The sequence below is a fragment of the Balaenoptera acutorostrata genome, chromosome 18 (assembly GCF_949987535.1).
Source record: "Balaenoptera acutorostrata chromosome 18, mBalAcu1.1, whole genome shotgun sequence".
Taxonomy (NCBI): domain Eukaryota; kingdom Metazoa; phylum Chordata; class Mammalia; order Artiodactyla; family Balaenopteridae; genus Balaenoptera; species Balaenoptera acutorostrata.
This window is the reverse complement of record NC_080081.1, coordinates 33,568,315-33,583,268: the sequence shown is the minus strand read 5'-3', so window position 1 is coordinate 33,583,268 and position 14,954 is coordinate 33,568,315. Positions and strand designations below refer to the sequence as shown.

General features: G+C 36.7%; 1 protein-coding gene across 3 annotated transcripts in view; it reads left to right on the top strand.

Annotated features, from left to right (window-relative positions):
* PIBF1 (progesterone immunomodulatory binding factor 1) overlaps window positions 1-14,954 on the top strand; it is a 201,945-nt gene that overhangs the window by 12,211 nt on the left and 174,780 nt on the right. For all 3 annotated transcript variants that reach the window (XM_007186202.2, XM_007186203.2, XM_007186201.2), the window contains exon 5: window positions 2,307-2,426. In XM_007186202.2, coding sequence (XP_007186264.2) covers window positions 2,307-2,426 — 120 coding nt within the window. The remainder of the gene's footprint in view (window positions 1-2,306; window positions 2,427-14,954) is intronic.

Below are 14,954 nucleotides of genomic sequence, written 5' to 3'. Positions count from 1 at the left end.
AGCATGAGGGAGATCGTTACAGATCTAGGTCAGGATCTCAACTGCAGTGTTGGTTACACAAGTCTGTACAAAGGATTGATCTATGGCAGTGTTCTCAAATCTTTCTGATATCAGCATCCATTTACACTCTAAAAATTACTGAGGACCCCAAAGAGATTTTGCTTATATAGACTATATCTGTTAATGTTTACCATATTTGAAATTAAAACTGAGAAATTTTTACAACACAGGAATACACAAGTACACACTTCATTAGCCTTAAGGGCGATGATATCCTCACACATCATATAGCCACCGGCAGACACTTAACGGGCATAAGATTAAGAGTAAAACAGGCAAAAAATCTTAGCATCACTAGGAAGATAGTTTTGGTCACATGGATTTCCTGAAAGGGTCTCAGAGTGACAGGGTGGGACCAGGGTTCCCAGGAGCACGCATCTCACACAAACTGCAAGTTTGTGATATATAGAGGTCATTTCACCCTAAGAGGCTTGTATTTTTTTCATCTGTAAAAGGGTTAATAATAATAACAGTGCCTTTTATTCAATAGCTTGTCATAATCTATGATGAAAAAGAATCTGAAAAAGAATATGTATATATATTTATATGTATAACTGAATCACCTTGCTGTATAGTGGAAACTAACACAACATTGTAAATCCACTGTGCTTCAATTAAAAAAGAATAATAATAACAGCAACTTTCTATTGAGGTAATTGTGAAGATTAACTGTGAATTTGTGTGTAAAATGCTTAACACAGTGCTTAGAACATCGTAAACACATAATAAATATTATCAATTCTTTTTGCTGTAGTGGTTGCTACTCTTGGTTCTCATTTAGATAAGGCTTCCAGATTAATGATTTCCTACAAAATGGAGTACTGTTTTTTGTCCAGCGTTTTATTTAACGTAGCTTGAACATAATTCTTCTGCCCAAAGTACTGTCCAAAACCAATTAAATATCTCAAGTGCTGTCATTGAGGCTTTATCCATTGTAGATGGAAAGTATCCCATGAGTGGCAGGCATACATATTTTTGTTCTCTGATCTGTTAATGTTCCTTGTCTTATCTTTTGTTTTCAGACAGTACCGTCCTAACTAGTCAATTATACACAGGTTCATTGTGTCAAGTACTAGCCTTAGGACTTGCCTCTTACCAAATATGGTACTCCTGCAATACAGCAATACATTAAGGAGTTTCAGATTGTATGCCTATACAATAAATAGTCCCTAATTGCCCTCTCCTAATTTGCTGATAGCTTAGTTTTGTAGGAGCTTGTTTGCTGGAACACTTTACTAAGTTAGGGCAGGCAAATTCCCCTAAGAGAATTACGAGTGGGAAGAGAGGTCTGAACTGAATGGAACAGTGACATGAAAATACCTCCTGATTCATCCTGATTATCCCTTCCACAGCGGTGGTAGTAAGTAGACTTCACCAAGAACCTAGGGTGTAGGCTTTTTCTTATATTTAGGCATGGGAGATAGAGCAGTGCACAAACCAGACAAAAATTCCTGTCCTCACAGAGCTTACATTCCAATGAAGCAACACACACAATAAATTAAAATATGTAGAACGTTTGTCATAAATGCTATGGAGAAAAGAGCAGGAATGAAGAGTGAGGATGCTATTTTAATCAGCATAGGGGAGGGACTTCCCTGGCGGTCCAGGGGTTAGGACTCCGTGCTGTCACTGCCAAGGGACCGGGTTCGATCCCTGGTCGGGGAACTAAGATCCCACAGGTGGCGCGGCCCCCCAAAAAAAATCTGGTTAGGGAAGTCAGGGAGGGTTTTACTGGTAGGGTGATGTCTGGTCAGAGACCTGAAGGGAGTGAAAGCATGAGCCGTACATTTATATGTGAGAAGAGCTTTTCTGTCAGAGGAAACAGCAAGAGCAAAACTCTCGAATGCTTGATGTGCTGAGGAAATAACAAGCGGATAGTGTGGAGTGAGCAGTAGTGGGAGGTGAGGAGTAAGGAGAAAATGGAGTACGGATAGAAGAGAGGAAAAAGAGACTGTGTCACAGGCGGGGAGTTATAGATAATCTGGGCCTTGAAGGGACTTAATTGAACATTAAGACTTAATGAAGTATTAGTGGTCAAGGACAATTAAAGACTGTCTCGTATCAGTTTTGTACAAACAAAACTTTAGTGTACAGGCATATAATCTGAAACTCCTTAACACTTTCCTTTATTATCTTAATACTTTTCCATGTATTACTGATAATTGAGAGTGCTATTAATTAGCCAATTTTAATTGTAGTTTGGGTTTCGAGACTGCTTATTAATTTGATTTTTTTTTTTTTTAAAGATTCGGTTCCATGAGCTAGTGAATCCATTAAGAAAGGAAATCTCTGAACTACAAGTGAAAAAGAAAGATCTGGCAGAAGAATTAAGTGAAAACAAGGGTCAACTGAAACAACTGACCGAGGTTTGTATAATTTTGATCCCTGGTGTAAAGAGGCTTCAAGAGGTCCTTAAGATCTGTGATAGGGAATATAAAAGTCAGTGAAAGAAAAATGGAACTCGGGGGTGCTGACTGCTGTGATTTTTCATAAGTAGTGGGAAGGAGGTGAGACTGGAAATAGCCATCTCATTTTGGCAGGGTACGTCCATGATATTGACCGTAATCCCCGGCTGAGTGTTTTGTTGTTGTAACTCATTTCATTCTCAGTTCTTCATTACAGATCCGCCTCGTTGGTGATAAGAAAGGGAGCCCCTGTGCATTTATCAGTCATTTTGCCTCTTCATCGAATACAGTTAGCTCTCCTAATACCTGTTCAGAGCACATGCACTAATATCAGCATCCATCCCAGTGATGCCTGGTGCTGTGCTAGGTGCTGGCAGCAGTGAGTACAAGAGAGACAGTGTCTGCCCTTCCGGAGTTCAGGTTCTAGTAGGTTGGAGTTATACCTTAGATGATATCTGGACACTCATTCTTTGTGTGACCTTGAACAAGTCATTCAGTGTTTCCTGCTCTGTCAAATGAAGAAAATAATACTATTTGTCCATTTACTTCATTGAATTGCCCACATTTCTGTTTCAAAGTAAAAATGTGATTTTTAGCAAGGCTGCCTATAAATAACTATTTTGTGTCCTATTTCAAGGGCAACTTTTACCAAAGATCTGTTGTCCATAAATAAACAATTATGATTTAATTTATATTTTGATGCTCAGATTTGCTGCACTGTTAGTGCTGGACAGAATCTACTTCGGTCATTAATATAGAGCCAGTATTACAGGCAAATGAAAACTCCCCTTCTTTCTGCTCACAGGAGCATTGAAGTCATCAGGAGCGATGCCAGAGAGGCTGATGTGCTGATGTGAACCCTACCACAGGGGTCTAGTATGGTGGTTTTTTCCTGCTGCTAACCTGCCACATTGTGCAGGTAAACTGTTTTGCACATTTAGAAAAATAGCTCTTAACTTTTAAAAAATTTGCATCTAAAGTCAAAATAGTAAAGGACAAAGAAGACCTCAGTTTGGCTACTAACTAATTTTGCAGCCTTGGGCAAATCATTTAATCTCCATTGTCTCTGTAGAATGCCCAGGGTGGTGATGGTGGTGGCAGCAGCGGTGGTGGTGTGGCACAGGGTTCGTTAGGGACAGGACAGATAAGTTTTCAGGCTTAGTTCTGCAGCACCTACGTCAGCATCCCTCAAGGACTTCTTATTTTTTTAATTTATGTATTTATTTATTTTTGGCTGTGTTGGGTCTTCATTTCTGTGCGAGGGCTTTCTCTAGTTGCGGCAAGCGAGGGCCACTCTTCATCGCGGTGCGCGGGCCTCTCACTATCACGGCCTCTCTTGTTGCGGAGCACAGGCTCCAGACGCGCAGGCTCAGTAATTGTGGCTCACGGGCCCAGTTGCTCCGCGACATGTGGGATCTTCCCAGACCAGGGCTCGAACCCGTGTCCCCTGCATCGGCAGGCAGATTCTCAACCACTGCGCCACCAGGGAAGACCAAGGACTTCTTATTTTTTAGAGGGAGGACTGGAGGAGCCTTCTATCCTTGTTTCTATCAAACCACCTCTATTTTAGTCACTTTTGACATTTGGGGATTCTAAGAGTACTTTCTCCTGAACAAAGGATTCTTTGGACCAAAAAAAAAAAAAGGCTTGGATCTCTAAAATTATCGTTAGTATGTGACATATTTTTACTGTGTGGTAAAGCAAGTCTTTCTACTCTCAAGGGTCAGTAATGGCATTGTATCCCAGATTTTAGTTTGTTTCAACCTTACTAACACCTTTAGTATAGAAAGCATAGAAAATTAACACTGGTTTCACTCATAGAGTTCCTGAGTGTTTTTAGTGCATGAATACCTCTTGAACACAGAAGCAGTTTTGTTTGTGAACTTGTGTTAGGGTTCTCCAGAGAAACAAAGCCAACAGGATATGTAAATATATATGGAGAGACGTATATTTTAGGGAATTGGCTCTTGTGATTGTGGAAGCTTGGCAAATCCAAAATCTAATGGGGTAGGCTGGCAGGCTTGGAGATTCAAAGGAGGGTTGCAGTTTGAATACAAAGGCAGTCTGCTGACAGAATTCCTTCTTGCTCAGGGGAGGTCAGTCTTAGTTCTAGTGAGGCCTCAGCTGATTGGATGAGGCCCACCACATTATGGAAGGTAAACTGCTTTACTCAGAGTCTACTGATTTAAATGTTAATCTCATCTAAAAAATGCCTTCACAGAAGCGTGTAAAATAATGTTTGACTGAATATTTGGGTACCATAGTCTAGCCAAGTTGACATAAAAAATTAGCCATCACAGAACCTTTCCATGTGTAAGTTTGCTTCTTAAAGGTTTATCACCTCTCAGCTGAAAATATAATCTTCTGTCTTAAACCTTTTCCTGAACTTAATAATAATATAAAGAGAGAACTGAATCACATTCAGGAAAAAAAGAAAATTAAGTAATGCCTTATCTCCATAATAAAAGGTCTTAGAAACTCAGAGAATATGATTTAGACATAATAGAATTACTTTTGTATTAAAGCCACCCTTCAAGTCAGATTCTTCTGCTCTGTCAAGGGCCTAGTACAGGTCAACTTGCCCAACACTCAGAAAATATAGACTGAAAATTTTTAAATGAAAAGTCACCAGCATGGACCTTTTTATAAGGATATAGTGAATAAATGTTAATATCTAATATTAAAAGAAATTCTGTTTAACAATATATTGTGGGGGGTTATTTTTTGAAATGGTTTTTGTTAAATTATTTACTGTTCTGGTATCTGGGGAATTCAGAGATACTAGTTTGAGTTTCATCTCTGCAACTTGACGATGGTGTGATGATCTTGAATAAAAAACTTAGTCTTTACTATCCCTCCCTGCAGTCCCCATCTGTAAAATAGGGATGAGAATATGTAACATCTGCCTCACTCACATGGCCATTATTATGAGAATAAAATTTATTCAATAAATAATTCACTGTACGTTGATTATGTGGCAAGCATTGTTCTAGGTGCGTGGGATACCTCAGTGAACAAAACAGAGGTCTCTGGCCTCATGGAATTTATGTTTTAAAAGGAGTGCAGGGGGCTTCCCTGGTGGCACAGTGGTTGAGAATCCATCTGCCAGTGCAGGGGACGCGAGTTCGATCCCTGGTCTGGGAAGATCCCACATGCCACGGAGCAACTAAGCCCGTGTGCCACAACTACTGAGCCTGCGCTCTAGAGCCTGTGAGCCACAACTACTGAGCCTGCGTGCCGCAACTACTGAAGCCCGCATGCCTAGAGCCCGTGCTCCACAACAAGAAGAAGCCACCACAATGATAAGCCCATGCACCGCAATGAAGAGTAGCCCCCGCTTGCTGCAACTAGAGAAAGCCCGCGCGCAACAAACACCCAACACAAATAAATAAAATAAATAAATTTATATAAAAAAATAAAAGGAGTGCAGGGAGGGACTTCCCTGGTGGTCCAGTGGCTAAGACTCCATACTCGCAATTCAGGGGGCCCAGGTTCGATCCCTGGTCAGGGAACTAGATCCCACATGCTGCAAATAAAAGATCCCACATGCTGCAACAAAGAGCCCACGTGCTGCAACTAAAGACCCTGCATGCCACAACTAAGACCCGATGCAGCAAAATAAATAAATATTTAAAAAATAATAAAATTTAAAAAAAAAAAGAGTGCAGGGAAACAAACAGTAAACATTATATTGGAAAGGAAGCACAAAATAAAATCTCGAGTTTGCAGATAGCAAAGTTTTTCTGAGTGGTAGAGTACTACGCTAGTAAGGCAAATTGGAGGAAGATCTCAGAAGATAAGTAGACTGATTATAACCTGTGTGTTTTCTTTTATGTAACCTCTCAGTTTATGATCCCCAAATCAGCATATTCAAAACTGGTCACCAGCCCTAGAGACTATATCTTTTTTCTGTTTTATTATGAAAGTTTTTGAGCATAGGTAACTAGAAAAAATTTTACAGTGAACACCAGTATACCCATCACCTAATTTCTGCCGTTAGCATATCACTATGCTTATCTTAATCACATACCTATCCATCTGTCCATCCACCAGCCATATTTAATTTATGAGAAATTGCCAGACTGCTTTCTTTTTAATGTATCAGTAGTTCCTTTTATTGTTGGGTAATATTTAATTGTATGGATATATTCATTCTCCAGTTGATGGGCATGTGAGTTATTTCCACTTTGGAGACATTATAAATGAAGCTGCTACAAACAGTTGAACATTGGCTCTTGTGTGGACATACATTTTTGTTTTTCTTGTGTAAAATTTAATAGTCAGATTTTTCACTTCTAGATTTCCATTCGGTTATTATAGTTTTTATTTCTCTGCTATTTGTGTATTCATTATAAGCACATTTTCCTTTACACCACTGAGAATAGTTAAAATCTCTGCTTTAAAATCCTTGTCTGCTAATTCCAAAATCTGAGTCACCTCAGAGTTTGTCTCTGTTGATTGTCTTTTCTTTTAAGGATGGGTCACATTTTCCTGTTTCTTCAAAGGCTGAGTAACTTTAAATTGATAATTTAAATCACGGAGCAAATTTAGATCTTAACATTGCAACTGTTATGTTGTGGAGACTGCATTTTGACAGTGCTGATGCTTTTGTTTTAGCAGGAATTTAACTGGTTTATACTCAGATACTCTGTCTCTTGGGCAGCAGCTCAAATTTCAGTTAGGTTTTTTTGGCCTTAGTAGGACTGCTTGGGTCTGTCCTACACATGTGTTGTTCAGAGGTCAGCCAGAGATCTGGCAGAGATTATCCACAGAACTCAGAGTGCCCCTTTTCTGGCTGTCTCTAGAATTCCCTCCTCACTTTAGAGCAGCTGAGTTGCCCCAAACTCTTGTTTTCTGGTTCTTCAAGCTAGAAGGATGAAGGATATTCTGTTGTACCTTTATCATCCAACTTGGCACATAGTAGGCCTGCCTTCCAGCTAAAAGGCATTTAAAAAAGAGAGAGAGAGACCAGGAAATTCACCCAATGCTGTTCCCTTCTTCCTCTCGTAGAAGACATCCCTCCAGAATCTGCCTGATTTTGGTCACTTTCCTGTGCCTTCAGGTGGTTGTTTTATATTTTGTCCAGAATTTGAAGTTGTATCTGCAGTAGGGTTGGTCAGATGGGAACTTGGAACCATCACCAGAAGTGGAATCACCTTACAATTTTGTTTCAAACACAGGTGAAGGAAGAGAAAATCCAGTCTGTGCATGTAAAATATTTAGCTTTGAAATCCTCTATTTTCTCTAAAAAGAATCTTAGCTTCATTGGAGAATCTTTTTTCTCAACATGTTTAACTTTGTACTGATATGGGTGATGACTCGTTAGGCATTATGAAGAAAAATATTAAAGGCAAAATAAAATACATCACTAGACCTTGAACAAAATGTACAGTTTTGAACATTGTAATTTTGGTTGTTTGTACTACTTACCTATTAATAATTATTGAATTCCTGATATAGCCATAAAGTTCAGAGTTTGGAAAGTAAGATCTGGTATTTGGGCATCTGAGTTTACTATCTGAGGACATATAAAGATTAGTATGTGTCAAATGAACACCAACAGCTGGGGAAAATGTGATTGAAGTTCATAGAATCACAAAATCATAAAATCACATAAGGTGAGGATTGACTTACAAGGGGATAAACTCAGGACAAATACAAGATGGTACTACTATTTTATAGAACAAGTAGTAAATTGATAGGAAACTTAAAAGAGGAGGCAAGAGCCGACAAATATAAATGCCTCAAAAATGACAGGATCATGGCCGTTCCATGTGGGTTACTAAGAGAAACTAAGATATTTGTTAGTTATGTCTCTGAGTTTGAAAACTGGGAGTTAGGAAAACAAACTTTCCACTTTACTAAGACTGTTGGATTGAGTTTTGTCTTTTCCAAAAATGAACTTAATGTTTTTCTTTTTACCACGTGGTGGCAGCATATATCCATTTATTTCTGTAACCGGTTTTGGGCTACTCAAAACATCTTGTCATTTTTGACCTAGAGGCCAAAGTGTTACATTGTTACCTTCTTTTCATTTATATTCCTTATTTCATATCCATTGCCTTAAACCAATCAAATACTATGTTTTTCTAATAAAATTTAGTAGACCTATAACTGGGAGATAGAATTTTTAAAAATTGAAACTTTTCTGGCAAAACATGTAGTCTTCAGATCAAAGGTGTCTCAGTTATTACACTGATTTCAGTTACACCTAACAAAAGCATTCAGAGATGTTAAAGCCCCACAAGCACACAGTTAATGGTGCCTTTATTCATATAAGCTGCTAGTTCGTGGCAGATATGAAGTGAAAAACTGATCTGTTCATATCTATTACACGAAATGTAATAAAATGTGATTTTTGACCTTTAAAAAAGAAGTCTCTCTTCCTGAAGTGCCAATTTTAGTAGATTTCTGGAATTTTCTTTCATTATTTGTTTCCACATCTTTCGTTATTTGGAAATAATATCTGGATACTAACACTGGAAAATAGGGCTCATCTTTTACTTCAAGTTGAGAGTTTTTTTATAAGCATCAGTAACATAGTCTAATTATAGCATATTTTGAGCTGTATTACATACATGAGCTTGTGTATGGTACTTAGTGTTTTCATAAGTGCTATACGTTTATTTCCTATTTATGAAATCTCTTTGTAACCGGTCAGAATTTTGGTCCAGTACACGTAGCTAAGCTATGTGCAGCTGTTGTGCTATTGTAGAGTTATTTCAGCACGCTTCTTTCATTTCAAAAGAAAGAAATGTTAACAATATTATATAGGGCATTGATGAGTCTGTACTTAAAGCCATTAAGTTTCATGAGGAAATGGTGAAATATTTTTCTCTTATGAGAACTTTGGTAACTAGGAAGCAAGAAGAGTGTTTTGTTTAAGAGAACTTCCTTGTTTAGGAAACATAGTTACATCTATTGAGAAAAATTCTGCAAAATTACCTTGAGACTCATCTTAAGTATTCATACATGAATAATCCTGTTAATTTTATTTGAATGAAAATGAAGTATTTCATTAATGATACATACTTGTTAGTCGGGTTTTTTTATTTCAGGGCATTATTAACTATTTGTTTTCTGAAGTTTCTTTTTTATCCTGCCCAACTGATGAATTTAAAATTCCTTTATAAGATACATGTTATGATGATACTTATCAGTTGTAATTATTTTCGGTTATCTGACAAATTCATTAGTAAACAATAATAGTTTTGCCTCTCTATATTACATTTAAGTTGAATAAGCACTGCTTAAAGCTTAGATTCCTGGATACTTTCATAGGTTCTGGTTTTGGTTTAAGATGGAACTAAGAATCTCAATTTTAATAAACAACCTAGGATTCTAATGTGGCAGGTTCATGGACCATGAACACGAATCTCTTTTGTTGTTGTTGTTTATTTATTGAGGTACAAAAACACTTTATATTCTTAATTAAATTTCATATTTTTAATTTTATGTATTATTATTGCCATTACTTGGCAATAAAAAATAATTAGTATTTTTTAATGTATTTATAACATCCACGAATATAATCAGAATAACACTAGCTGTAGTATTACTACTTGGAGTTTCTAAAAACCCATTCTTACGTATACATCTAAAACCTGTTGCTTCTTTATAAACTTGTATTTTTACAAATTATGTAAATGACTTAAAGATAAAAGTTCATGAGGAGGGAAGAGTTCATGGGAAAGCTATAATGAAGGCAATTTAAAATAGGATGTTATCAGGGAGAAGCCTCCTTTAGCTGATTGTTTTATACATGGCTGTAAGAGGAAAAAAATTTTTAAAGAGTAATATGGCCTTTTTTTTTTCCCCATCTGCCACTGCGTTTATAATCTTAAAGAAATTCAGTGGCATTGTTAATTTATTTCAGGGACAGATTTTGAGGGGTTTATTAGGTCTTGAGATGAAATTTTGAACCTAGTGGCCAGGATGGTATGTCATCGTATTTTGGGAAGGGAAGACAACTCATGAGGGACCTTACCAAGTACTGTAGCTTCAATCTGGGTACACTATGAACACTTTGTTCTCTTGCTATACACATCTCAATGCAGATTCTACAGGCATAATTCGGAGTGTCTAAGAGGGGGGTTTTTTGATCATTTTAACTTTATGATTTAATTTCTTTATTGATATAAAAAAGTAATTAATAGCTGTATATGCTGGATCATCTGAATAAATAATGTATACTAGAGTATTATCCCCATGACGTTCATGCCCATGTTTGCATTTAATTTTGTCATGGCATTAGCACCACAAAAAATAATTTTAAAAACGACCATCAACTTGATATGTAAAATATGCATTTCAGCCAAATAATGGCCAGATGTTACCATGGGTCACTGTATGAATAAAGGTTGCACAGTTCAAATAGAGAAAAATAGTATCAAAATTGAGTCATCATACTTACTACTGGGTGTAGCCATGCCAAACTCAAACCTAAATAAACTCCTACTTATTCTAACATTTTGAAGTTACGTGACATAGTCAACGTAAACTACGGAAAGAATAAGCCTTGCTATTGAGGCATATTTGAAAGAGATGACACCCTAAATGCATTTCATTTTTCCTTTTTTTTTCAATTCCAATGATCTGCCTCTTCTTAGCCAAGCTCTCATTAGGGCTAGCAGGCGGCTAGGCTTTGGGAAAGCTAGTGTTCCAGTTATGTATTGCTGCATAACAAACTGCACTAAAAACTTCGTGACTTAATTTTTATCTGTCACAGCTCTGAATATTGATAGGCTCAGCTGGATATTTCTTACCTGTCTGAGGCTGGAGTCATCGGAAGTCTTCATTCACATGTTTGGGGCCAGATCACTCTCCAGCTGGCTTCTCCACGTGACTAGTTTAGGCGTCCCTCAACATGGCAGCCTCAGGGCCTGGCAGTTGGTCTCCAGAGTGAGTGTTCAAGCATAAAGAAACCCAGGCCAAAGCTGAAAGTCTTCTTAGGACCTAACTTTAAAATCCCACCGACATCATATTCTCTTCGTCAAGCAGAGCATTAAAAGGAATAGTCTTCAGTCAGGGAATATCTTGCCATATACAAGGGAAGAACTTGATAGAGGCCATCTGAGAAATAGGCTACCACGTTTGGGGTTTTTCTCCCCTGGCCTGAGTCAAAGCCTGGACACAGTATGAGAAAGCAAGATCAGAACAGATTGTTGACAGAGCTTAGCCTGTAAAAATCTATAGGACTTCCTGCCCCTCCCACTCCAGATAAGGTGGATAAAGTCTCCTTTGCCTCCAGAAAGCTGAAGAATAAAGTATTCCATTGAAAGAGACTGCCATATTGACTGTAAAACCACACTCATTTCTATTTATCTATAAGGAATATGCTTAATGCATATTGATAAAGATTGAAAATTAAAGGGATGGACTAACAGTTATGAAAAAAGAACAAGAATGTAATAGTAATAAAATATAAGGTGGAATTTAAGATTAAAACTGCAAAACGGTAACAGAAAACAATAATAAAAGGTGATTTTAGAGACAAACTTCTACGTATCAAGTAACAGTAATTATAAAGAAAAGGGTTTTAGAAAAACAAGGAGAACTTAAAGTGTAATAATGGGAAAGTTATAATGTACTTTCTATAGAATTGGATAGATTTAATAGACATAAAAATAAGTCAGGGCTAGAAGAATTGATTCAATCAATAATTTTGATTTAGTTGCTATGTATAGAGCTTAACATTCCTTGATCAGGGAATAACTTTTTTTTAAATGTCAGTGAAGGGAATTCCCTGGCGGTCCCATGTTTAGGACTCTGTGCTTTCACTGCCATGGGCCCCAGTTCAATCCCTGGTTGGGGAACTAAGATCCCACAAGCCTCACAGGGTGGCCAAAAAATAAATAAATGAATAAATAAAATGTCAATGAAAAGTTAACAGAACTATCATGTATACACTTGACCACATAGTAAAATAATAAATTTTTAAGTAAAGATTTTGTAGTCCCTATTTTTATCCTAATTTAGTAGCGATAATTAAAAGGTGAGTGGAAAAAATTTAGAAATTAAGAAACATTTTTTAAATCAAAGAAGAAACAAAAAACAAACAAGAGAAACATATCTTTTCCATCATAGAGGAAGTGAAAACAAGAAAACAATTAAAATGAGAACATTCTATATCAAAATCTTTTAGACACATTTAAAGCTGTGCCAGAGGAAGATCTATAGCCTTAAAATGCCTTTATTATTAAAGAGAAAGATGAAAAATAAAGACATGTAATAGTCATCTTAGGAAAGAAAACAGAACAGTCAAAATAAGGAGTTTGGAATTATTGGACGTTAATTAATATTGCATGCGGCTCTGTGAAAAGCTTGAAAACTGAAAGAAATGTCCCAACAAAATGTAGATTACTAAAATTAGCAGAAGTGGAGAACTTGAATAGAACGATTACCATAGAGGTATTACAGAGTGAGTAAAGATGTACTATTGATGAAGTTACCACATTCACAGATGGATTACCCTGATAGGGTCACAGTTGATTTCTATAAGCACAGCTGATTCCAGTTAAATAAACTATACCAAACGTATTGAAAAAGATGGAAAGCTCTGAGAAGGATAGTACAAAAGCAAAACGAAACAAATCTATTGGCTAATTTTACTTACTGCTAAAGATGCAAAAACTCTAAATGTTCAAAAATGAATTCTAGCATTGTATCAAAAGAATACTACTTTACGACTAAGTAAAGAACATTCTAGGACGGAAAGGATTATCCATTACATCAGCAAGTTTAAGGTGAATAACCATGTGATCGTATCATTAAATGATGAAAGGTGATAAAATTCAGTGACCATTCCAAATAAAGAGACTTAAAAATATTTACTTAAAAAAAGCCCGCAAAAAACTTTATCCTAAGTGGCAAAACAGTAAAACCTTTTTCTGTAAAAATCAGGAACCAGACACAGACTGGGTTGCTCGTTATTATCTAACATGGTCTTGGAGGACCCTGGCAGATGCACTAAGAAGAAAAAAACTATCCGTGTAAAACTTTGAAAGGAGATTTAAAATTTTTTTTTCTGTTAGTTTAAAAACCAGCTAAAATTAATGTAGAAATCTGATATTGTGACTGAATGCAGTATAAATGTGTAATTGACCAATAGCATTTCTCTAGGTTTAGAGCAATAACTGCTAGAGATGGACTTGGGGGAAAATACTTAATTCATGGGGAAAGTAATGGACTTATATGAAGAAAACTATTAAGTCTTATTGTTGTACCTGGAAGCACTATATCTCAGAAAGGAGACAGTCATAAAAATAGCAATTTTTCCACTGTTAATATATTAATTAAATGCAGTTATTTATATTCTGAATAAGTAATATATAATAAATGCAGTTATTTATATTACCTATATTATTACTGTTAATATATCAATATATACTGTTATATATAATAATATATTAATATTAATATATGGTACATATTGATATATACTATATTAATATATATTGTTATGTATGTTAATATGTTAATAATATATGCTGTTAATATATTAATTAAATGCAGTTATTTATATATTTATATTATAAATGTATAATAAATGCACTTATTTATATTATAAGTTAAATTATATCCCAATAATTTTGTTATTTTCTGTGTTTTGATTTTTTGGTGGAGGAGAGAAATGCCATACAAGGGTTGGGATTGGATAAATGATTTTAGTTTATGTGAATAAAATAAATGTTCTGAAATTGCCAAGACAAATGTGGGGGGAAGAAATGTGAAAGGTGGGGAAAGCTGAGATGCTGGTCCTACCAAGATCCCAGTATATACTTCAAAACCACTGAGGTCAACTAAATGTGATATTGGCAGAGAAACAAGCATCAGTAGAAAAAAATATAGAAACAGGTCTAATTATATACCATAATAGTGGTCGTTCAATTCAGTTGGAAAAGAGTGGGGTTTTTTTGTTGTTTTCTTTTAAAATTTATTTATTTATTTATATTTTTGGCTGCGCACGGGCTTTCTCTAGTTGCAGTGAGCGGGGGCTACTCTTCGTTTCGGTGCGCGGGCTTCTCATTGCGGTGGCTTCTCCCGTTGCGGAGCATGGGCTCCAGGCACGCGGGCCTCAGTAGTTGTGGCACGTGGGCTCAGTAGTTGTGGCTCACAGGCTCTAGAGCTCAGGCTCAGTAGTTGTGGCGCATGGGCTTAGTTTCTCTGCGGCATGTGGGATCCCCCCAGACCAGGGATCGAACCCGTGTCCCCTGCATTGGCAGGCGGACTCTTAACCACTGCGCCACCAGGGAAGTCCCAAGAGTGTTTTTTTAGTATAAGGGTCCTAGCACAACTGGATGTTATTCATCCGTTAAAAAAAAAAGTTGGTCCTCACATTCCATACCATATACACATACTAATTCCAGCTGGATTAAAATTTTTAGAAGGAAATCTAGGCTATTACTTCAGTAATCATGCAGATTCTTAACTCAGGGTCCACGAGCCTCCAGGTGGAATGGGAAAAACATTATTTTCACTTCTTACTGA